Here is a 25,489-nt window from a genome sequence, read left to right on the forward strand (position 1 = left end):
AGCACAGGCAGTGCACGTGATGATTTGTATAACATCAGAAGTATGATAGTAGAAAAGATAACATCATAACAATGCTATTATTATTTATGATGTTCAAGTGAGTGTAACTAAAGCGGTTGCCCCCATAGCTGAAGCTGAACCATAGGGCTTCACCCGTATATTGGGCTATTCCATTTAAAATCCACACTACCTCTGTGGAAGATTTAGCTAAAGTCTGCCACAGAGGGGGGGTTGCTGGTGCTGGCAACGGGTGCATTACTTGTGAACAGGGGTGTCGATCATGGGGAGGGGGACAGGTGGACACCTCCTACTTTCTGAACGGTGGGGATGCAATATTAACTCCTCCCCCCCCGCTTTTAGTGATTCCCCAGTTTTAGTGACTGACCAGAAAGAAAAAACAAGAAAGGGTAAAAGGAGAGAAACAAGAAGAGAAAGGAAGAAAAAGAGAAGAGATGAGGTTAAATTGCACGTATTGGAATAGGCCCATGTCAATAGTAAGCCTAAGTAGGCCTGTGATTATGTTAGGCAATGCTTGAAGGTGGGTCCTCGGACCAAAAGCTAGTGACATTTCAATACGATTGCCATTTCACTGCCATTATTTAAATTATAAAATTCTCTCTGCCCTCCCAATTTTCAAATAGGATTGATGCCTGGTGTAAAGCTTGCCAACATACCTGTCTGTCAACTTGTCTTGTCCAGTCTTGTTTCTGCACATTGTAGTCTGTCGTCTTGCACATAGTATAAGCTTTTTTCTTTTAGGCTGGACAAAACTTGCCTATAACCTACGGTACCGATGTATTACTTACTTTATCGATCATGTTTTTTCTCATAAATAAAACTGAAGCTAAACTGAAACCTCATTTTGATATTAAACCATATCCTCACCAATGATCCTCTACTTAGTAAATTGATGAACAGACTATTGACACCGAAGTACAACATATCATAATTGATTTTTGGGCACTGCTTCGCATTTCTTGAAGAATTGTAAATTGAGTGTTGTTCTTTAAGTGCTCATATGTGAATAGATTATAAATTTTATTATGTACCATATTTCATGTAACATTTCATGTCACATATATTTTAATTTCTTTTGTTTTACAGGAGAACCCAACTGCAACCCCAGTGACACTAAAAGTAGACCCATGTGGGTATTTCCTCTACTGGAAGGATCTAAATAAGGTATGTCATAAATCTAATGAATGCTAGTAACATTCATTATTATAGGCTGATACCATTTCATGGTTCAGCAAAAAGACACACATGACTGACTGGAAGTGTGGTAAAGCAGGAAATGCGATCAGAAAAACAGGGTTCATTTTGTGACCATTTACACAAATATATGTTATGTGAATGGGTTAACTGAAAACAACAAATATCCTCAAATAGCGATTTAGATGAACATATATCCCCGTGATCAATCGCTGTGGTATTAAAGGTTAAAACATTTAGATCCGGGATTCTGATATGTAGCAGTAATCAGTATTATGAAATATGATTCCCTATTTGCACATTTTATGTCTCACATAGAGTATGAGGCAAGGGTGCTGCACAGAGTGATGGATGAACAATCACCTAAATCCATAGTGAGGGATGGTGAGGTTTCTTGAAAAATCACATAGTGATGAATAACTTTTGGGATCTATTACATTAGCAGTTCCCAAACTGTAGGTTGCAACCCTTTTGGCAGGGGCGGATACAGGATTTCGAGAAAGGGGGGGCACACTCCTGAAAATAAAAAAATGTAATAAATGGCCGTGAAGCGGTCATCCCGGAGCGCTTGCGCGACGCAGGGGGGTGTCTGAGGGGGGATGTGCCCCCCTCAGAAGTGAGAAACTTTTGGAAAATGAAGACCCAAGTGAAGCCATTTGGTGGACCATTTTGTCAACATTATGGTGTAAAATTTTAGTTTGAAAAAGCCTAAAATTTGCAAAAAGACGGCCCAATTGAAGCCATTCGTGGACAAGTTTTGACCTCTTTTGTAAAATTTGCTTTATATGTAACGTTTAGCGACATGGGGGGTGTCTGAGGGGATGCCCCTCAGAAATGAGAAACATTTGCAAAATAAAAACCTAATTGAAGCCATTTGGTGGACCATTTTGGCACTATTATGGTGTAAAATTTGAGTTTGAAAAAGCCGAAAATATAACCTTTGCGAAATGACAGGCCAATTGAAGCCACCTTTTTTCACTGTTATTGTATAAATTCAGAGTGCTGGGTGTGAAATACAGAAGTTTAAAACGGGCAGTTGTTTATACAGGCAGGGGGTGTCTGATGTTCCGCCTCCGAAATTTGGAAATTTTGTGAAATGAAGGTCCAATTGAAGCCATTTGGTGCATCTGTTTTACACTATACGAGAGTATATCATTGCTTTTTAAAACAAAACAGGGCCCGAACTCAATTTGTAAAATGTTACACTGACACTTTAATAGGCCTATAAGACTTGGAGATTCGGCATGGATCGAAGTCAGCATGGAGTCCGGATTAATACTGACTTTGGTGACAAAATGTGACGGGCCCTGCATCATCGACGGGCCATCAGAAATCAACAAGTACTGCCTAAAAGAATCCGGCCTATATTAGGCCTATATAGGGCCTACTTTTGATATACCAGACTGTGAGCTACTGTGCGGTTTATTTGGCATGGGCCTACTAATTATACGTGCAATTTAACTTTTCCCCTTCTCCTTTTCTCTTCTCTTTTTCTCCTTTTTTCCTCTTTCTCTTCTCTTCTCTCTTTTCCTCTTTTTTGGGGGGAGGGGGGAGGAAGGGGGCGCTGCTCCCCTGAATCCGCGCCTAGAGAGTGCCACCCCGGTGTATGATACTCACTACAGATTTATTAGGCTATAGGCCCAAGATTTTTTTTTTTCTTTCTTTTACGTTGTGCCGTTTTTTTTTTCTTTCTTTTCTTTTCTTTTTTTTTTTTCCCTTTCTTTTCTTCCCTTTCTTTTCTTTTCTTCTTTTCTTTCCCTCCTTCTCTTCTCTTTCTTTTCTTCTTTTTTTTATTTTTGGGATCCGCCAAAAGGGGGGGCACGGGCCGGCTGTGCCCCCCTCTAAATCCGTGCATGCCTTTTGGGAGTCGCAGGCCATTTGAAAAAGAGTGGCGAGCAAAACCCTTATGAAAGAAACAATACCTTTATTCTCAATAGCAAGTTTATAATCTATACCCAATACAATTCACCTACTCAACATTTTCCCGATGTTCATTTCTTGATAAGTTTATGATCTCATACGGTCACTAAATATACACAACACTCCGATGATCACGTCCATCACTATGTGATACACCAGACAAAATAATAATGTTGTTTTCTACTCATAATCATATTAAGGCCAGATACACGAGGTTTTTGTCATCCATTTTTATTTCCCAAACATAAATGTACAATGACAGTGATGTCAGAGTGGTTGCAATGATGTCATAAAGCAATTTAACATGATTACAATCAATAGGAATGAAAAAGAAAAGCGTAAGGGTTGGCAGCGAGAAAAGAGATGGGATAGAACAAGAAGTTATGATAGGTCAGTACTGTAACCATGGTAACATTTGAAGATGTGTCAAGATCATGCAATTCTGACAAAAGAACAATTTGAGAATTTGTATTGGTAGAATGAGAATTGAAATTACCAGCTACATATGTTTTGGATGTACTATTATGATGAAAAGGTGACATAACATCGGTGTAACCGTGTAAACCTAATATAAATTTTGAAAACAGAAGGGAAAAATGATGGCATTGAACACATGTGTTGATCAGGTCACAAATGCAAGAGAATTAATTAGAGATAATAAAGAAACCAGTCAATATTGAAAAGAATATAAAATTATGATTTTATTAAAACACAAAATAAACAGTGACAATTATTTGCTTGAACACAACTAAAATTCATTTTCTTTCAGCAATTATTTATTATGTAGCAAGTAAACAGACTTTTAGAGTGTGTGGGATTGAAGAGCTTTCAGGCTAGCAAACAAAATGAACAATGACCAAATCACATACAATGGATTTCAACACATTTGATTGAATTTGTTAAGATGACATTGGCTACAGTAAGAATTTCATTTGAATCAAAACATCAGTACTGTATGCAATTGTATGTCAAAAAACAAAATGTGGTTGGGATAAACATACTGACCAATGAAAAGACATCAGAATCAGAAATACCAGCCAATCAAGAAAGAGTTGAATTCAGTATCATGCAGAGTATGCAAGTCTTGCGAGCGTTCACCATGCTGTGTTCATTCAAATGAAATTTTGACTGTAGCATGTGATAGAAATTATTTTGCCTTTTTGGAACTAATACACAAATCTAAGCAGAAAATGTTTTGGAAAGTTACAGGTTTTCTTACTTAAAATAATATAGCCTTTGGGGTTACTATATTTCTGCTTCAAACAATAAAATAACTAATACAGACTAATAATTTTTGTAACAAATTATTTGCAATAGAATTATCATCCCAATTTACATTGTCTGCCACTTCTCAAGATTTCATTCACATAATTTCAGCCCTTTTCTATGCCCTACTGACTTGTTTGAGAAGAAATAAATAAATAATTATTATGAAAATTGTTTTCGAATGTATTGCCCTGCACTAGATAGCTGTAACTCTGCTTTGCACCATTGATTATCAAATGATAGGCATAAAGTTCACATTTTAAATGCAGAGTCCATGTACGTTTCATTCACACCTGTATGAATGTCTTTGAAAAGAGCGGTACTCTGTATTCAATCTACATGTATGATTGCACACATGCACAGACATGACAGATGATGAGGGCAGCCTACTTATAGTGCAGGGCAATCCATTCAAAATTGTTTTCACCTATCGCTATGATAATTAATCCCTGTTACATCAATACTTCTATGGTGAATTGGATCAGTGATTGGATCCTGGGGATAGGATCAAATTTTTTTACACTGCAGCTTCATCTGCAGCTGTAGGTAAAATTGAAAAGCAAACAAAAGATACAAACAAGCAACCACCAATTTTTTTGTTTATTTTAATATTCTGTTTGGATTGATGTAAAATAAGTTTTTATGGTCAAATCAAAAATTTCTTTTGAAAACAACATACACTTTCAGTTTCATTGATTTTTCAATTTCTCAAATTTTCTCACAAATTTAAAAGTGGAAATTTTTACGAAACATTCACGAGACGTGTTAGCAAGCACTCGATCGGTGAACTCTGAATAATAACGGGAGATATCCGGGGGTTCTTTTTTAACTTACATTTTACTGTAATTAAAGCACTTCAGGTTTAGTCTTTCATTTGGCATTTTATTGCAACACTGGTATTACAGTCATGCAAAAATTAGAAATTCAAGAAAAATTGAGGGTGTTGCTGTGGAGCAAATCACACATTATGGCTTTAATGATATTGTTTATTTACTAACTAACTATACTCCACTCATTAGGCCTAAATACTCAGTAGCCAAAGATGAAAATTGATGTTGCTTGACAAATGATGTGCTGTGCTTGACTGCATCACCCAGTAGCATTGGGAATTAGATTGCAGGGGTAAATATATGGGGAAAGTTGCCTACACTTGGCAATTCTTGCCCATATTAAAATTAAGGCCACAAAAAAAACACCCTGTTTTACGGGCCCTACCAACCCAGATGTGGCATTTTGGGAGGATTTTTTGTTTACTTTTTGCTAAAATCATGTAAAATCAAACATTTTTGGGCCAAAATGTATTGATTTTAACTGAATTTTTTTGAGAAAAATTCAAAACATTTTCAAAGTCATCATATTTATCCTCCAGAAAAAAAATTCCAGACCGACCCTGCTTGAAAAGTTCACCTAAGTTTGTTTTTTTATGGCCTAAAGAAAGTGGAAGTTTCACAATTTTTTTAATCTGGCTGGAGGACATGTGAGAGGAGTGGCACAGCCAGTTTACACACTTGATACAATGGTCTATATAGAGAGGTTTGAGAAGGGGGTAAAAGATATTTAAAGTTTCAAAACAGGAATTCTAATATAAGAAGAATACGGCTCAAAAATAACCAACAAGTAAAAGGGGTATTTTGTGATCCATAACTTCATCCCCTCCTTAATTTTATTATACCATCGGAAACTTCTGCAAACAATTTCTTGCCGAATCCTTCACTTAGCAAAACTATCAGCAAATCTGTTTATGTATGTTCTGTTAATTTAGGGAATAATCTATTTTTGTTGGATGTACTCAAATATAAGAAGTGGATGATAGAATAAGAAAATACTCCTTTAAGGGGAGACAAATGTCACATTGGGGGATTTGATATGGAATATCCCATTGTGCAGGATACATTCAGGTGACATATAATTCCATTGTGTTAAATGCTCTGTGGTGGTCCCTTTGTTATTGTACACTTTGACTCTCCTCACCAAATATTTATGTTTTCATCTTGTATTGGAAATCAAAATTTTTGCCCTATGAAATCATATGTACCATAAGTACATGTAACTACACCTACACAGGTAGGTATAAGCTCACCTTCTGCTATAAGCCCATCCCCTATTTTTCAAAACATTCTGGAAACAAGGGTGTACTCGTGTATAAGCCCAGTAGTAATTTTTGCCAAGTAAAAATCAAATCTTTGCTTTGGTCTCAGTCTATAGCCAGTTAATACCTATAAAGTGTACAATGCTTTACCTTATAAACATTCGATAAAATAACAATAGATGGTGCAAGGTTGTTTTTGCTGTATCAGAAAAAAAAATTTATGTATCTCTTCTGATTTAGTTTTCTATACTATATCATGTTGGTATTTGTTTATAGTTTTTGGCAATGTCCTGGCATTGACTGACCAACATGCTTGTCCCAATTATCGCTTTTAAAGTTTACACATTGGTCATGTGATGCTACGCCATTTGTTCTGATATTTGTGCTGATATTTCATGATGTGATTGAATTAGCCAATCAGAACCCCATTTTGTGTTTACACTATATCAGGCCAGGCTGTACATGCTAAAATGGGCAACAAATATTGTTAAGGGGGTACTACACCCCTGCCCAATTTTGTGCCTATTTTTTAATTTTTCTCAAAAATTATAGCGCATTGGTGACAATTAAGATATGTATATTATTGGGGCAAGGACTACAACTACTGCACTGAAAATTCAGCAACTCAAGGCAAGTAGTTATTGATTTGTTGATCAAATACTGGTTTTCCCTCATTATTGACTGTAACTCCACAACTGTTGTCTGTGCTGAAATAAAAAAAATTAGTGCAGTAGTTGAGAAAAATGCAAAAATAGGCACAAAATTGGCCAGGGGTGTAGTACCCCCCTTAAAAATAAAAGGCTATTTATGAAAATTGATTCTAACCAGGTTTGTAAAATAATTTTCATTTCTTAGGAAGATGAGACAAATTACCCCCAAAGATAACAATATTTCCCACAATTATGTATTTCTCAATGAGAAAGTAAAATGGCCCTCAGCCCTGTTACCTGTATCTCCTCACATGTGATGCACAGCTGACATTGCTGCTGCTGCTGCTGAAATAAACTTACCTATTTTAAAGGTACTCACCATTTCCATATACATTTCTTATTAATGATCATAGTAATTGGGCTATAATATATTCATCCATCATGAAAGGCAGGAAGTATTTTATAGATTAAAATATAGCAAATTAGGTTCTGCTCCATTAGTAACCAGGGTTGGAGTACTGGTAGTTAATTTTGTGCATACTATTACCATTGCCATTAAATTGTGTGGTACTGTATAGTACCGGTAATGAGTATGTAGGCCTGGATATAAGTCAATCACATTATCTGTCCTAATTTGTAACAAAGAAGAAGAAATAAAAGTCATCAACAAAAAATCCATTATTATGGTCTATAAGTATCATGTTGTAAATATTAAATAAACACATACATGTACAGCCCATCTCAAAAAAAATTGTGCAAGTGAAAAGCGCCCTCTATGGCAATTAGAAAATACCGTTGTGACATGATGTCTACATCAACGTCAAGGGCGCAGTCTTAGCTCTCAAATGCCGTTTGTTCTGTTCAATTTGCTTGTTTTAATCTTGAGATATGTTTAGTTAACAACGAAAGGGTAAAATCACAAATCCTAAACAACATTCCTGTTGTGGGTGGTTTCACACCTGTAGGTGTATAATTTGTTTAGTCTGTGAGGTTACCATTCATATTAATGATTTATTTTGTGTGATTGTTTCAGGATGTTGAATGCCTTGATTTAACCAGCCTAAGAGACACCAGAACAGGCAAATATGCTCAAATTCCAAAGGTAAGGAACTACATCTATACACATTTATTTACTTACAATTTTGATTAATTCTATAATGTTGTTGTTACACACTTGTACATAGGGTTACTTATATTATTATTATTAACTTAGAATGTATGTTACAGCAAAATTAGTTTTTTATATAATTTTTTGACAAAAAATGCCCTGTTCTATGGGTGGATGTACTTTCCAAGTAGGGTCAGTTGGGTGGGATTTACAAAATCAAATTCTTGATGCTCTAAGATAAATGACCCTGAAAATTACAGAAAGCTTGAAAAATTTGAAGAAATAAATGTGCAAACATTTTTTCAAACATTTTCAGTCAAAATCAATCCACTTCGGCAAAAAACAGCAGTTTTTTACTTATACGCAGCTAAAAAATCCTCAAAATGTAAATTCTGGGTTGTTTTATCACAAAAACAGGGTGGTTTTTTTTTCTTTTTGCCTTGCCCATTGCAAAAATCCTTTTTTGCCGAAACATATTTCTTTACTATTAATACGGTTAATATTGTAAATTATTCTGTAAATATTATATGTTACGTAAATTAATTACCGGTATGCAAATTTATACACAATTTGGATAATATTAAATATCTTTAGCAAGAGGATATTTTCATAAATTTGTAAATTTAATTATTCACTCATTATTTGATGTTCGTCCATCTCATTGGAAAACATCAAAAAATGATCTGCTGATTAATTATTAATTAACATATTTGTATGAATAGTTTGTTTTCCCTTGCGATGATTCTGGTGTATTATTATTATGATGATAGGTAAGGTTATGATTATGATAAGGCCAGCAAAAATTAGTGTGTCTCAAGAGTTGCCCCACACATTCATTTTGTGGTGCCCAATTTAAATTTTATTTTTATTTTATTTACAAAAATATTAGTAAAAAATATGTTTGAAAAACATTTGTTGAAAGAATTGTGTGTGAACACCTTAAATTAGTGAAAAATATTTGAGCATCTCAATCAGTATTGTGAGCGAAGTTTAAATCAGTGCAGGAAAACAATCATTCCGCATTGGATTTTAAATCTTAGCAACCTCTGAGACATCAATTTTGTTGCTGTGTTATTATGATGATTATGTTAATTATGATTATATTGTTTAATTAGTACTGTTATCATTATTGTAATTGTCAATTAATTGTTTACATAGTGGCACATTGCTTTTGCAGCCTTTAATAGGTGGGTGAAATGAAATAGCATTGTAAGACCTAATTTGAAAATTGTGTCTCGGGAGAAAGCCGGCACTTGTAAGAATGTTTTGTTGTTAAAATTAGATATCTGGCCTCTGGGCATTTATATTTCAAGATCTACATGTATGCTGTAAGCTCTTACATGTATTTAAAAAATCTCTTATAAATTCCTTCCTTGTATTATTATTATTATTACCTCTGTCATCTATAGCTCCATTTGTACACATTTTAATTTAGCTATTTGTAAAGATTTTAATATTTAAAGATGCCATAGCAAAATGGGCTATTCCAGTTGAAATCCATAAACCCTCTGTTGAGGACATAACGTAATCTTCCACAAACGGAGTGTGACTTTTAAAATGGGGTTACCTGAAGGGGTGATTCTATTTGAATTCAACAACTCTTCCTATACCTTTGTACAGGAGCCAACCGTTGTTAATCCGTGATGAACCCACACTTTAGTACTGTAGCGTATACGCGAACGCTAGCGAGACTACGCGTTACGCGAGAGCGCGTAAAATTCGTCATGCCTGGAACCTTTGTGCGTATGCCAGCTTACAAGTTGAATTCAGTATTTTTCAGGTAGCGGCTAATCATTGCCGTTTTATTCTGTAGTTTTATTGCTGATATCAAAAGAGAAATCATCAAAGTTTTTGTAAGGCTGAGTGGCAATGATTGACTGACATTCCTCGTAAAATAATCGTGAATTATACGATCTTTAGCTTCTTTTCGTTGTTGAAAGGGATTCAATCATGTTTCATCGTTGTTCATCACCGATTAACAACTGCGTCAGCGGCGTCTGCGTGCAGTTTACTGCCGGCTCGGGCAGCTAAAGCTGCCCTCGCGAAGTAAACCACTCAGACGACGCGGACGCATCGTTGTTAATCGGTGATGAACAACGGTGAAACATGATTGAATCCCTAAGTCTACACCCCATGTGTTGGATATTAAGGTCCTGTCTTCCATATAGGGGGTGTATGGATTTCAACTGGAATAGCCCAATATTAATTGAGAATCTTAGTAGTTTAATATAAGATGTCTCTGTTTACTAAAGAGCTTTAATTGGCTTGGAGTATCATATCTAGATTCGCCAAGGGTTTTATAATTAATATCAATTAATAACTTGATTTTGGAAAGGATTATCTTTTGACTGACAGAACATCAAGAGAGGACACACACATTTTTGGAAGCAGAAAAACCTTGATCAAATCAAGCATTTCACATTATTAAACCATCATTTGAGGTGCATTCAAGCAAGCTGGTAATTTGTTTAGCAACCGTAAGTGGCTCATTGCACAGAATACAAGCGAATGATATCACCCAGTACACCCACTATGTTTAAGCTGACAACAGACTGCTTATGGCTCTGCACTGATGGTTTGAAAAAGGATGAAAATTCAACAACTTGCCAATTTGACCTGACTTCTAAAACCATTTATTTGCAATATTATAAGTAAAATAAAAAAGCTAATTATCCAAATATCCAAATAGCATGTCATGTACAGGGCAAGGTACGTACTCTTGAAGATGTTGTTAACATACGTCAAAAGATGAAAAGGTTGTAAACGTATATATTTCACCTAACATTGATAAAAAATACATAACACATAATGTACTAAAAACAAATTGACCAATTGGAAATTTTGTTAGAATTCAAATGTGGTTTGACATTTCAAATATATGCGATTCAACAAGCTTGCCATGGCAACAGAGTCATGTTAAAGTGTCCTGATAGCTGCTACATTTGGCTATGGTAGTTGAAATCATACACCCCCTATGGAAGACGTGACGTTCTTCTCCACCCCCCAGCTCCACACATGGAGTATAGATTTCAAATGGAGTCACCCATGCAGGTAACCCCATTTGAAATCTAAATTCCCTCTGGAAGATTAAGATCATGCCTTCCACAGGGGGTGTATGGATTTCAAATAGAATAGCCTATTTCATAGCAATTTGACTGCAGGGAGTGCTAGTCATTTAAGTGTAAATCCACACAGTATTTTGTTAATGCCCCAATGTTTTATAAGTGATGCTTATCTTGCTTTCTACTGAAGATAGCATCAGGTGAAGGCCATTCAATAGGTTATGCAAAATAAATGTCAAATTTAATATTAAAAGATGGTTTTTATTCACAGTCAGAACTCAATGTCATTGAAGAGTTGATTTAACATTTTATAGTACATAAAAAAGGATTTGAGCAAGACAGACCTTTTTGTAATATCATATTCATCATCTATGCTTGTGCACTAGAATTTGGAGCTTGATATTTAAGGTTGCTTTCTACTGATGATAGGCAACAGATGAAGATAATGAAATCAGGGACTGCCATTTGAAAATGAGAAAAGAGCTGTAGAATGCTCTTCTGGTCTCTTCAAGAAGAGCTTTAGAAGAGCTGTTTGCACCTGTGGCCATTAAAGCATAAAGAATTTAAAGAGCCATCTAGAGGAGCTATAAATCGCTCTTGCAAATGCAACTTAAGGTAGGAGCATCGGATAATAGACCCATGCAGGAAAATGGCCACTATTTCAAATCAGAATTATGTATCCATTTCAAATATATAACCAATTGCAGATAAGTCTTTACTCCACTGATTTTGAATGTTTCATGAAAATTTAAACAATTCTTATGTTTTTGTTTATTTTTTGAAAATTCCCTAATTTTTTCAACTAATAATTATTGCTAGCCTAGAGGGAATGTGATATGGTCTCAATAGTTTGTGGGGTGGTTAATAAGCCTAATATCTAAATTCTCTCGCCAGATTTTTTGGATAAAAAGTTTATTTTTGAGAAAAATCATTTTTTTTTATTTTAAATTAGGGAAATCTAGAAACACCCATAACTTAAAATAGAAACACTTTATTAAAAAAAGCTGGCGAGAAAAGTTTCTAAATTTAATAACCTTTCATATGACACCTTGTTTGTTAGAATTGGCCCTATGGTTAGCTCAGACAATAATTATGAAATTGGGTCATTCAGTGTTTCTAGATCCAATCAAGAAAATTTGAGCAAGTACTAACATTACCTTCAAATATCCCCTATATTACTGACCAATATATTGGAAAAAAGTCACTAATATTATTTGGTAACATTTTTGTAATAAAAAGATCCAAAAAGCAGTTCTATAAATGGGATAGAAAGGAGAAAAATAATATTTAAACATAGTATCCATTTTCAAACTTTTACCAATTTTAGTGAACGAGGCTTAGTGTCAAAACCACTTTATGTGCAAAGTCAATGGGGCTTTCTAATGATAAAAAATGGCATAACTCAAAAACACTTTGTTGGCAAAAATTAAAACTTGGCAGGCAAGTTTTTCTCACCCAACTACACATCCTGTATCATTTTAAACCAAATCTGTGCATGACACCGTAGCCGATGTTTCTACCTTAAGAAGAGCTGTAGAGGAGTGATTGCTCTAGCTCCTCTCAAACGGCAGTCCCTGGAAATAGGTTATGCAAATTAAATATCAAAGATGGTTGCACATAAAGCATACAATGGCATTGAGTTGAGTTCATACATGAAAAGGATGAGTAGTGAGCAAGACACACATTTTAACATTAATCATCTAACATGTATTTTATTATAAATGCTTAACAAAAGTGAATTTTTACTCACTAGACTATTTTGTCCTTCACATTGGAGGACATCATGAGATGTGCGTCATCTGATGCTTTGTCGCAAATCATCAGCCTGCTACGATAAGCAAGTCATGTTTTGTAATTTTGAGATCAAAGTACAAAATATGGTTCAAGCATGCATTTAAACATATTTATTCACCACTTTGCCCAAGAACAAATTATAATGATACAAATTAAAGGAAATAACCAGAAATAATTAAGGTGATTATGTAACTGATGCATGTTTGAACCATAATTTGTACTTTGTTCTCAAAATTACAAAAAATGACTTAGGCAATAATCGTAGCAAGGTAACAATATGCTACAAGCGCATTTGAATACCGGAGTTGAATTTTTAGATAGAAATACCTTTGAATCATTGTTTCATTTTACATGAGGAGCAAGGTTTGAATGACTCAAATGAAAAAAAAAGGCTAGGTCTTACAATAAGGTAGGCTACCCATGAGCTGTGCTTTATTCTGTGAGTATGCACTGTTCAACATAATCAGAGGGCGTGGTGTACCAGATTCTAAAGTTGCACCAAAAAATGAAGTGTCTTTTGTATCAGTGGAGGGAGCAGAAATTTGTGACAAGATGGTCATAGATTTAGGCAGGGTCTGAAACTATGGGTTCAGGAGAAATCAATTGAACCCACATTTTGGCACTTTCAAGTTATTCATACCTATTTAATTTGTCTTTATCAGTTCAATTCAGAGATAGAGAGATATAGGGTGGGGCAAGCATCTTTTAGAATGCAATATTGAGTTACTACAAGGTCATGAAATCCAATTACAATATTACTGATCAGAAATACATAATAAACAGACTCTGAATATACCTATACTTTCAGAAATCTGCCTCTTTCCTGAATGCTAGATTTGATAACACAAATGTCAACCAAACAAGGATTTTGGTATCAATGAAGTATGCAATGGGTGTGACGGCTAACTACAATAAGATGAAATTAATTGTAGCAGGGAGGCAGTACGTGAATTGAATTTACTCGTGTTGGGTGGAACAGAATTACTTTCTGCAAATTAATTGGGCTATCATGATACATGACGCAATTTCAAATTCCACATTTTCAAGTTATTATTTAATAATAATACTATTGTTGATTGCTGTTTCATTGAACAATCCAAATATCTTTTTACTTGTGTTGTTTTAAAATGCATTATTAACATACTCTAATACCTGTAATTTTGCAATTCCAAAAATCATTTTCCCAGGAAATTTGCTCATGAAGAGTATGTACCTATGCTAAGTAAGAAAGTAAGACTACACCTTTGTCATTCAAACTGCACATGTATAAATGACTCCACATCATGTACTTGATTGTAATATGTCTGTAGCCTATACGCCGTAGAAGTGACGTAGTTAATCGGATTAACTATACCATAGCAATAGATGAATACAATTTTGGCTATATTGCCCCGCACTTCAACGTTCATACAGTACCGATGCATTGAACCATAGATGTCAAAGAAATGCTAATCACTTGCAGTTGTAAGATTAGTCTCTTTGAAAAGAGCGGTATTGTATTCAATCTATTATATGATTGAAGACAGGTGATGAGTGCAACCTACTGCAGTGCAGCGTAGTATATTCAAAAATTGTATTCATCTATTGCTATGGTAGTTAATCCGATTATGACGTCACTTCTACGGGCGTATTGATGTTATGCTAATGCTGTTATGTAATCAAGTAGTGACCAGCATAATTTATACATGTGATGCAAATTTAATCAAAATAATCTATACAAGGTGTAAAAGATCAACTTGAAAAACATACTGACCAACCCATATATTATCTAATAATAATACAGAGGGGGAATTTAATGCAAAAACGCATTTGTATGCATCAATAGGTCAACCAGTTCAGCATCGCCCCAAGAATAATATGCATGTACAAACTGACAGAGCAAGTAATGGAGTGTTTATATATTGATTTCTCAGTGACCATATGATCTAATATTGCTTTCCACCAATCACATCTAGAATTAATTGAATTCTCTCAAAGATTGCATTTTATACAAAATTATTACTTGCTACAGTGTGCACATATGTAAGAGTAGACTGCAAAATCTTGGACAAGATTCTTCATTATAAAAATTGAAACATTTTGGAAAACAAAAGGTATCAAAATATTTTAATATTTTAAAATAGATAGGATGGGCTGCCTCAGCATCCCAATAATATTTGCCCAATATTATGTCATAATGGATGGGCTGCCTCAGCATCCACTACTACTCAAAGAACAAAAAGATAGGATTTGCCCAATATTATGTCATAATGGATGGACTGCATCAGCATCCACTACTACTCAAAGAACAAAAAGATAGGATTTGCCCAATATTATGTCATAATGGATGGGCTGCCTCAGCATCCACTACTACTCATAGAACAAAAAGATAGGATTTGCCCAATATTATGTCATAATGGATGGACTGCATCAGCATCCACTACTACTCAAAGAACAAAAAGATAGGATTTGCCCAATATTATGTCATAATGGATGGGCTGCCTCAGCATCCACTACTACTCAAAGATCAAAAAGAAAGGATTTGCCCAATATTATGTCATAATGGATGGGCTGCCTCAGCATCCACTACTACTCAAAGAACAAAAAGATAGGATTTGCCCAATATTATGTCATAATGGATGGGCTGCCTCAGCATCCACTACTACTCAAAGATCAAAAAGAAAGGATTTGCCCAATATTATGTCATAATGGATGGGCTGCCTCAGCATCCACTACTACTCAAAGAACAAAAAGATAGGATTTGCCCAATATTATGTCATAATGGATGGGCTGCCTCAGCATCCACTACTACTCAAAGATCAAAAAGAAAGGATTTGCCCAATATTATGTCATAATGGATGGGCTGCCTCAGCATCCACTACTACTCAAAGAACAAAAAGATAGGATTTGCCCGATATTATGTCATAATGGATGGGCTGCCTCAGCATCCACTACTACTCAAAGAACAAAAAGATAGGATTTGCCCAATATTATGTCATAATGGATGGACTGCATCAGCATCCACTACTACTCAAAGAACAAAAAGATAGGATTTGCCCAATATTATGTCATAATGGATGGGCTGCCTCAGCATCCACTACTACTCAAAGATCAAAAAGAAAGGATTTGCCCAATATTATGTCATAATGGATGGGCTGCCTCAGCATCCACTACTACTCAAAGATCAAAAAGAAAGGATTTGCCCAATATTATGTCATAATGGATGGGCTGCCTCAGCATCCACTACTACTCAAAGATCAAAAAGAAAGGATTTGCCCAATATTATGTCATAATGGATGGGCTGCCTCAGCATCCACTACTACTCAAAGAACAAAAAGATAGGATTTGCCCAATATTGTGTCATAATGGATTATTACAGGATAGACTGCGTCAGCATCCACTACTCAAATATAATGGAGAACATATAAACATTCAAAATTTAAATACTCTGGAAGTGTTTATTTTCACATACAGAATTATTAAAGCCTTAATGTGATTTGCTCCACAGCGATGCCCTTGATTTTTCTTGAATTTCTACCTTTTGCATGATTGTAATGCCCAGTGGTGTACTAAAAATACCACATGAAAGACTAAGCCTGAAGTGCTTTAATTACAGATCTCTGATGTATCGTTGACTCATTGACGTATAAAATGTGTGCATATCACTATTCGCCGTATGTCTTATATATTATGTCCCAGTTGCGTGATGCTCCACGCAATAATACATGAAGTACGATCGGTGAGCTAATACACTCATGGTAGGCGCTGGAATGAAATAGTTTTCTTTGTATAACCTTGTTTGTTTGGCTCAAATTAAAAGGGGGCAATGTTATCAGTAAAAACTAACATTTACATGGGAATTTATGCTTGAACAATGTTATTGTTAAATTTGCAACCAAACCCCTTCACAAAATTTGCAAAAAAATAAACCTTCGTAAAAAGTACCACTTACACAATATACAAAATCATTTATACAATGATTTCTGTTTTGTAAATATTATTTGGCATTGATTTTGTACATTTCCTGTCAATTCTTTAACAAATGTGTTGTGTCAAGTCAAGGGAACCTTATCTATTCAAGCTACACAGGCATGAATCAATATTCAAGTTCAAGGATTTTGTGAAACATTGAATCCTGTTTGTGGCAATATTAAATAAAAAGGTTTGTAATTCTTCATTTGCAGCATCAGTTTTGCACCAAGTGTAATATTGCCACAAATAAGATAAAATAATTGATAAAATTACAACCCCATTTTTTCTTGTTTTGTTTTTAATCAAGTCAATTATATTCACAAAAACATGCTCAAAGAAGAGGATGTGATAGATAAAGGAAATATTCTTTAATAGCATTTTATCTGAGAAGATTTTCTTCACCCAATAATTATGCTTTACTGTAATTAAAGAGTGTAGTGGAAGAAGTACTCAAGTGCAAAAATTTAGTCCTTTTGGGACTTAATTTGTTTGAAAAATTGTGTAAATGTTTTACTTTATACTGTGCAAGCTACTGAAGTATTTAAAAACCGGAACCATTTCATCTGAGAGCAAATGTTTTGACATATGGAGTCTTCTTCCACTGGGGTCTTCAATTAGAGTAATATTTATAAAAAATAATAATATTTAAAAAAAATTATAGCATTTTGTTAGATGGGCACCTCTAAATAGAAAGCTTAGAAAATCGGGGAAATCACCTTTTTTTTCCCCAAAAAAATTTGGTCAAAATCAATCCGCTTCAGCCAAAAAACAACTGTTTTTAATTTCATACAGCTAAAAAATACCTAAATTGCAAAATCTGTGTCAGTTGTGCCCATAGAACATGGGTTTTTCCTGTCGCCTTCAGAATTATGATGTGGTTATGACATGAAGAGATTCTGCACAGGTTTTAACAGCCAGGACTTCATTGATGTACAAGACAAATATAAGCTTAAAGCAAGCAGAACATCTGTAACTAGTGTCTGGATTTGGGGAAAAAATAACAAACGGACATTCATCAACATCATCAATGATAAGACACTGGTCTGGAGGCAGCAGACTTGAAGATGGCTGTGCAGGACAGAAAGCAGTGGAAACCAAGAGTTGAAGCCCATAGTTGCTTAACGCCTGGGGTACTACATGTACTGGCTGAATTATCGCCTATAAGCTATTTTGATTGGTTACAAAGAGGGATATATATTATATAATGTATTGAGCCAATCAGAGATATGGTAAGAATAGTCAGTAAGGGAGTAAGCTTAAAGTTTCTATGAGATCTAAAAGCTCTCTTTTGATTAGTTATGCAGAGGATTATATCATGTAATTAACCAATAAGGGATACACTAAGACAAGTATGGTGCAAGTATGCATTCCATATTCTGTGAAATCTCTGCAGATGTTGTATTCATCCTTTTTTTAAGTTTCAAGAAGACAAATGTTATGTTACAACCTTTTATTAATGTAAAATGATCTGTCGTAATTATCATGACTCGGTTTATATGAGCTTATATGGCTCAGTAGTTGTAGTGTGTATCAAGACTGAATTATATGAATTATAGTGTGTAACAATAACATTATGCGAGATGTGATTCATATTTACAGGATTTATTTATCTTGACCTACAAGCCCATAAGACTTGTACATTATATTGCTTGAAATATACCATGTTTACTGAAATTTTTATTTTGTGGGTTTTTACTATTTTCTCTCAGAAATCTATGGAAAAGGTAAGTGTGTTGCCATGACAATACTTTGTCTAGGTACATCCATGTTTGTCTAGGTACATTCATCAGCTAGCTTTTTCCCTCCTATCATCTTGAATGTTCTACATGTATCTGCTAGTGTTCAAACTTTCTTTCAGACGTAGATCTTGTAGAAATCTCTCCCCCTGATCTTTGAACTTGTAAATGTTGTATACTTTGCATACAGTTCATAAACCCTTCATCAATTAGGTCAACACTTGCAAATTACAGCTTCAAATTATTATGACCATGTTTGAACCACACACTATACTAATTGAATTCTGAAGCACCACATATCCATTAACCGTTATTGGTATAATGACCTTAATTTTTTAGAAGTTTTGAAAATTTTGTTTTTTCTCTCCAGTTATTAATGACATTAGTGCATATTTTGCAATTTGTAGTCAAATTGTGTGTATGCTTTAGCCTTCTTAAAATATGCTGTGATGTCATTGCTAACTAGAGAATTTCAAGAACATATGAAAGTATTAATTAATGCATTTGGTATTGGATTTGGTCAATGCATTTCATTTTGTAGGTTAGCTTTGATGCATGGAGACCATCATTGGCTTCATAACAGTTTATGTCTTCAGTGAGGACATTTTCTCTTGCTTTGTGTTATTCCATTTGAAATTTGCTTTGCCCTGTGGAAGATTTAAGACATATTTTCCACAGCGGGAGTATGTTTGTCAAATGAATTTAGCTAGGGTTAATTATTTTGAAACCCATACTCCCACTGTATAGACCACTTGACATGTGACGTCATTGCCCGGCAGTATGCGCACGCATTATGGCACTTTCCATTGTTCTTTGCCCTGCAGTGTGTGTGCGCATCGTAGTTTGCTTAGGGCATGTGTATTTTAAATCTCCCACCACATTTCATATTGTACAAGAAAACCATTGAACAGTGAAGCGGTTCGTTAGAGCATATCGAAAGACCAATCCCTCGCCTTTGTTGATAAACATTGATGTCAAATGGTCTATAGGCTATAGCTTTACCTATATCTTCCACAACTGGAGTGAGTATTTCAAATTGAGTTACCAAATTGTCTATTCTATTTGAAACCAATACTCCGTCTGTGGGAGATGTTAGCTAAATTATCCACAAGGGGGAGTGTGAATTTCAAATGGAATAATCCAAATTTTGTTGTCTTCCTCCTCCGACATCGCTTTATTGCGGTGGTTATGATGCTGTATCCTAGCTTGGCTGGCTGGCTATATGGCTGCTGGAATCAGTGCCCTCCCCTGGTTAATTGTGTTCTACAGCTAGCATGAAATTTAACATTGTCAGCCCCCCTCCCCATTCTACCTTGGTATGTTAGATATAGATTTACCCCTCCCCCATTTTACCCTTTCTATGTAAACCCAATCTATGTGATTAGTGGAAGTGGAATATGGTGAGTGAAGCTTTGTATCTTTACTAGCGAGAAAGGTAACTGCCTTTTCAGTTCTTTGCAAAGACTGATGCCAAAGGTGAAGTGTAAATCAAAGTCTTAGACTGACTTTATAGTGTAGTAACAGGTTGTTTCTGTTTAACCTAACCATTGTTACATTATGTCCAGTAGCTGTTGGTAAATAGACGAGGAGAGAGGCGGGAGAGAGGATAAAAATGGGATGATGAATTTGTTGAGGGATATTTGTCATATCTTCACTGCCCACTATCATTGATGTTTTGATGATTTTGTGTTAAACATTTTTCTTGGGACCATTGGCTAGCTTTTGAATGGCTTGATTTGATCCATTTTGGTAATTAGGTTGTATTTTTTTCATTTTCAAATAATCACTCTTTCATGTTTTTCTGAATCACCCTTTTCATCAAAGAAAATAGCATATTGGTCCATTGCAGGGATGTCACAAGGTGTAACTCTATTTAAGCTTCAGTGGTAACAACACATGTGTAGGTGTGACCAGGGAGTGGGAGGGGGCATCATTTTGTTGTTTTTTGAAGCTATTTGATTGCACCTTTTGCTAGTAATAACAATCAATTTTAACTTTTGATTTTCATGCATGATGGCTGATACATCCGGCATAAATTTACAGCCTATGTAGTAAATGCAGTGTGAAGTGTATAGCAATAATATATGATCAGCTTAATTAAACTATTCATTTTGCTTTGACTTTTCCCAAGCTTTTTGCTGCAAAATGTCACAGATTTTAAATCATCTTAGCATAAATCATATATGTAGAGTATATATGAAAATTTGAATGCCTTTATGATGTGTTGCGTGTGTTTTCTCTCCCCCCCCCACTCACCCCTCGGCATGTATCATGAGGGTCTTTAACAAAAACTATCAAATCCTCTCTTTCTATGCCCTATTCACCTATAGCATGCCTATTCGCATGTAATATGTATTTGCTGTAGAAATAGTGATGTAACGGGATTAATTATCATAGCGATAGGTGAAAACAATTTTGAATGTATTGCCCTGCACTATAAGTAGGCTGCACTCATTACCTGTCATGTCTGGTATTTGTGCAATACACGGATTTAGGGTTTCTCTACCGGAAGTCAATTTGTGCCGAAATTCCTTCCCACAATGCAATAAGCGTTTTGCATAACAATAGATACAGTTCGGAGGTTAATCAATATTCTTTGTTATGCAACGCATATTGCATTGTGGGAAGGAATTTCGGCACAAATTGACTTCCGGTAGAGAAACCCTAAATCCGCGTATTATAGATTGAATACAATACCAATCTTTTCAAAGACACAATCGTTCATGTGCGAGTGAAATGTACATGAAATTTCCATAGAATTACGACCCAGGTCTTTATGCCTTTAATTCTTTGATAATCACTTTAATTCTTTGATAATCAATGGTGCAATGCAGAGTTACATCATTATGTAGTGCAGGGCAATACATTTAAAATTGTTTTCATCTATTGCTATGGTACTTAATCCTGTTACATCACTATTCCTACAGCGAATACATATCCCATACGGAACACTATGCCTAGGCCTATGGGGTGTACATTTATTATTGATTTATTTTACAAAATTAGTGGTTGCATCACCGGGTAGCCTTTTTGGTTTCAAGAGAAGTGACATCCCTAGCTGGCTGGCTAGACAGGACACACACAGGACATTCACACCAAATTTAGTTAAGATTAGAGTTTATCATACACAATTTATTTCAGAGAATATTCCCCTGCTTGGAAATATTCTCCTTCATAGTCATTAGTTATTCACTAGGATGAATTGTCACAGTTCTTGCCAATAAATTGGCATTAATTTGTAATACCTAATCCAAGTCATTGATTATAGATGCACATAGATTACCAGCCATTATAGACAAATCAAGGGTTTAATTTAGAGTTAGAATCTCTTAGTTTTCATTGTTTCAGTCTGATTAGTTCAGTCTGATTAGTTATAGTTGATGTAGCAACTTATTTTACAAACTTGTATTTTGTAAAATATTTTTGATATAAAATGTTTTCATCGGTTTAGAATAATAAAAGATGCTGAAAATGAAATTAACGGTCTGTGTGCTGGCCATAGGCGTAAACCTAAAAAGTCAAAGTTTTGAGAATATATATTCTGCAGAATATCAGGTATTATCTTGATTCAGAATCTCATTTCAGTATTACAAAATGATGCAAATTTTCATCAAAATTTTATAATAAATGAAGATAGGACTATGAATTACCTAGAGGCATGATAGGGATGAATCTATAATAAACCATTGTTTATCGACATTGGGTTTTTTTAATAAAATTTGGTCACATTATAAAAGTATGGAAATGGCCAGTGTGTTATATTTACATGTATTATGAGACATGCTGGTATTGATAATCCAAATGCTCACTGTACATTGTATAACCCCTCTCCTATCATACCTATTGTATCATTATCAGGACTGAAGATATTGTATGATTACCATGGTAACCAACTGGGTACAAATTGATGTTCATCATAAAAAATACGCTGATTTTATAATTGGTTACTATCAGTGAAGGAATGTAAAAGCATGAAAATAACCACTGCTACAACATTTTACAATTTGAGATTTTCTTTTAATGGACAAAAATAGTTTTAAAATTGACTTCTCAATTCGGAGAAATAAAGTTTAATCTATGTGGTAATTGGTATAAGCAAATGTACGCATTGGTCAAAAGTCATTCATTGCTTTTACTAACTATAAAGCAATGTTTCAGCAGTAGAAAAAAAATTCAGTGTGAGAACTCAACTTTATTTCCAGTCCTGTATTGTACAAAGTATGTCAGCCTTAAACCTGATGATATTAATGTGTAATAATCCCTGTCTCTGAAACCTGTTCAGAACCAAAGTTTGCTCAATATTTGGTATAAAAAAATATGATCCAATTTATACAATTGGATTCTACCTTACAGGTTGTGATAGCTTGTGTTAAATGTGGTGCATGGATGTCTGATATCTTAATTGCATGTTTTAATGGTATCACATATCCATCCATCCCATACTACACATGCCATCACAATTCCTCAGACAAATAAACCATGAAAACCTTTTGAACTGAACCGCTTCTAAATATTAACCTCTACTGTTAAAAGTTGTACTTTATAAATTGCGTTTTCCTTTCCATGTTCTTTTGTTGAATTGATGGGTAGTAAATTGTGTTTATTTAGATGCTTTAATGTTTATCTCTCTGCAGTATTCTCTCCTTTGTCAAATAACTTATTTGTTGCAGTATACTTCAACCAAATTGTGCTATTTGAAGAAGTTACTTTCTTACTTGATGTTTGGCAGCAAACTTAGTTTGTCATTCTTCTTTTGTATTATGCATTCTCTTTTCAGCATGAATGTCAAGTGTTTTTCAACCCTTTTTGTAAATAAAACATGCTATTTGTTGCAGTATGATTCAACCAAAATGTTTCCAGAAGTGTACTAATGTATTTCAAATGTCAGTTGTTAGATAGTTAATAAGTTGTAGAAATTCTTTCATGTGGCCTTTCTCCAGTGGACTGTAATTTGCCTTAGCTCTTTGTATATACTGGTGTAATGCAATTTTATCTAATTCTATAATGTAAGGAAGTGGATTTCAGAGAAGTCATTTCTTTGGGTCACTATTAAAGTTAAGGTGATATTATGATTATTTTCTTCCAAGTGTGTCAATTATTGTGTTATCTTCTGTTGTCTGTCTTTTTAATTCATATTAATAGATGAGTTGATGTATGATATCACATGTTTACATTCAGAACATCCTCTTTTGTTTCAAAGTCAAATATCATGGTACGACACATATTAAATCTTTAAAAAAATTGTAAAAACTTTGTTGTTTTAATTGTGTGCTATGTAGCTTGTAGCGCCAGTAAGCAAGATGTGATAAAGTATTTGGTATATGCTTTGAAACCACCAAGTTAATGCAAAAAAATCAACATCTTCCATGTAAACTAGGGCATCTACTGGCAATTGTGATCTCAAATCAACAGGGCATATCAAATGTAAACACATCAACTCATCTATAGATATGTTGCAGAATGACTCTCTAAGTAACCAACTTCTACTTTATGATGACATGTAGGCCGGCCATGTAGCCCTTTTGATATTGGCCAGTAAACCTGCTTAGAATGATTTCCTTTTGGTTTTGTCAATATATTAGAAACCTGATACAGGATATGAGTGCTGTCTGTACTTTAATTACATATTGGATAATTATTGCAAGTATAGTTCTTTCCTTTGCAACTTTACATTACAATTTATGCATTGCATTCAATATTTTAAAATCCATTTGCTCATGTACATTGGGAGATTTGTGTGTGACTGCATCCATCTCCTAATGTCAACATGGTCTTCTGGGAGCTGATTTTGGGACAACTCCGCTAATGAAGTTTGCATTTTTAATGAAGTGTTCGTGAGAACACTTATTGATGCTTCAGGTTTTTGCCTTCAATTTATTTACCACTAGATCTGTCAAGGCCAGATACATAAGCCAATCTAGTTGGTGTGGGTGTGTGTGTGGGGTAGCTTCAAAGTTCTCTTGCAGAAAAACAATTCTCAAACTGCCTAGGTCAAAATAACAGTTGGTCAAAATGTTTCATGTCTTAACAATTTGTATCTTTTACTCAGAATGTTAGAATATTTGATGAAAATTGCAATGTAACCAAATACCCAATCACTTTCAGTTACACAGCTCTGTACATCTGCGCACTGTTGCTTTAGTATACTATCCAGAGGTGTTGCCATTTCAATTGTTTGTGAAACCAGGATGTTTGCAAGTTTGAAGAGAAATGTAGTGGGAATGTTTACAAAATAGTTAAACTAATACCTAAATGTCATGCAACAATTCTGTATTCTGATCCACATAGGCCTAATTGTTGTATTTAACTTTCTCTAGCAGTAATCATGCTAATACTGTACACGTTTTCTTTGATGTTAAAATTGTATTATATTTGTCCTGTTTCATTTTATTTTATGACCATTATTCTTGCTTCAATTTGACAATGGCTATCATTGTGTGTAAACTGGCTAGTTTTATGCATGACATTTAAACCAGTCGGGTATATCAAAAATTTAACCTACTCACAATCACTTCTCGTGTACAGTGGCATATTTTTGTTGACGGACTTTTTATTTAATTTGTATTTCCTCAGTTCTTAAAAGGTGTTAATTTTTCATCCAATTTGGATAAAAATATATATTTGTTTGTTGGTTATAATATTTGTGCTTACTTGCAACCCCTCACCACAAAAACAATCAAATGTTCCCATTACAAGATGGT

At 34.7% G+C, this 25,489-nt stretch overlaps 1 protein-coding gene across 1 annotated transcript in view; it reads left to right on the top strand.

The window, feature by feature from the left end:
• The window catches only part of LOC140152429 (1-phosphatidylinositol 4,5-bisphosphate phosphodiesterase beta-1-like), a 195,778-nt gene that overhangs the window by 24,239 nt on the left and 146,050 nt on the right, over positions 1–25,489 (top strand). Inside the window, 3 exon segments of the mRNA XM_072174737.1 lie at positions 1,105–1,182; positions 8,171–8,239; positions 18,762–18,776. Coding sequence (XP_072030838.1) covers positions 1,105–1,182; positions 8,171–8,239; positions 18,762–18,776 — 162 coding nt within the window.

The sequence above is a fragment of the Amphiura filiformis genome, chromosome 5 (assembly GCF_039555335.1).
Source record: "Amphiura filiformis chromosome 5, Afil_fr2py, whole genome shotgun sequence".
Lineage (NCBI taxonomy): Eukaryota > Metazoa > Echinodermata > Ophiuroidea > Amphilepidida > Amphiuridae > Amphiura > Amphiura filiformis.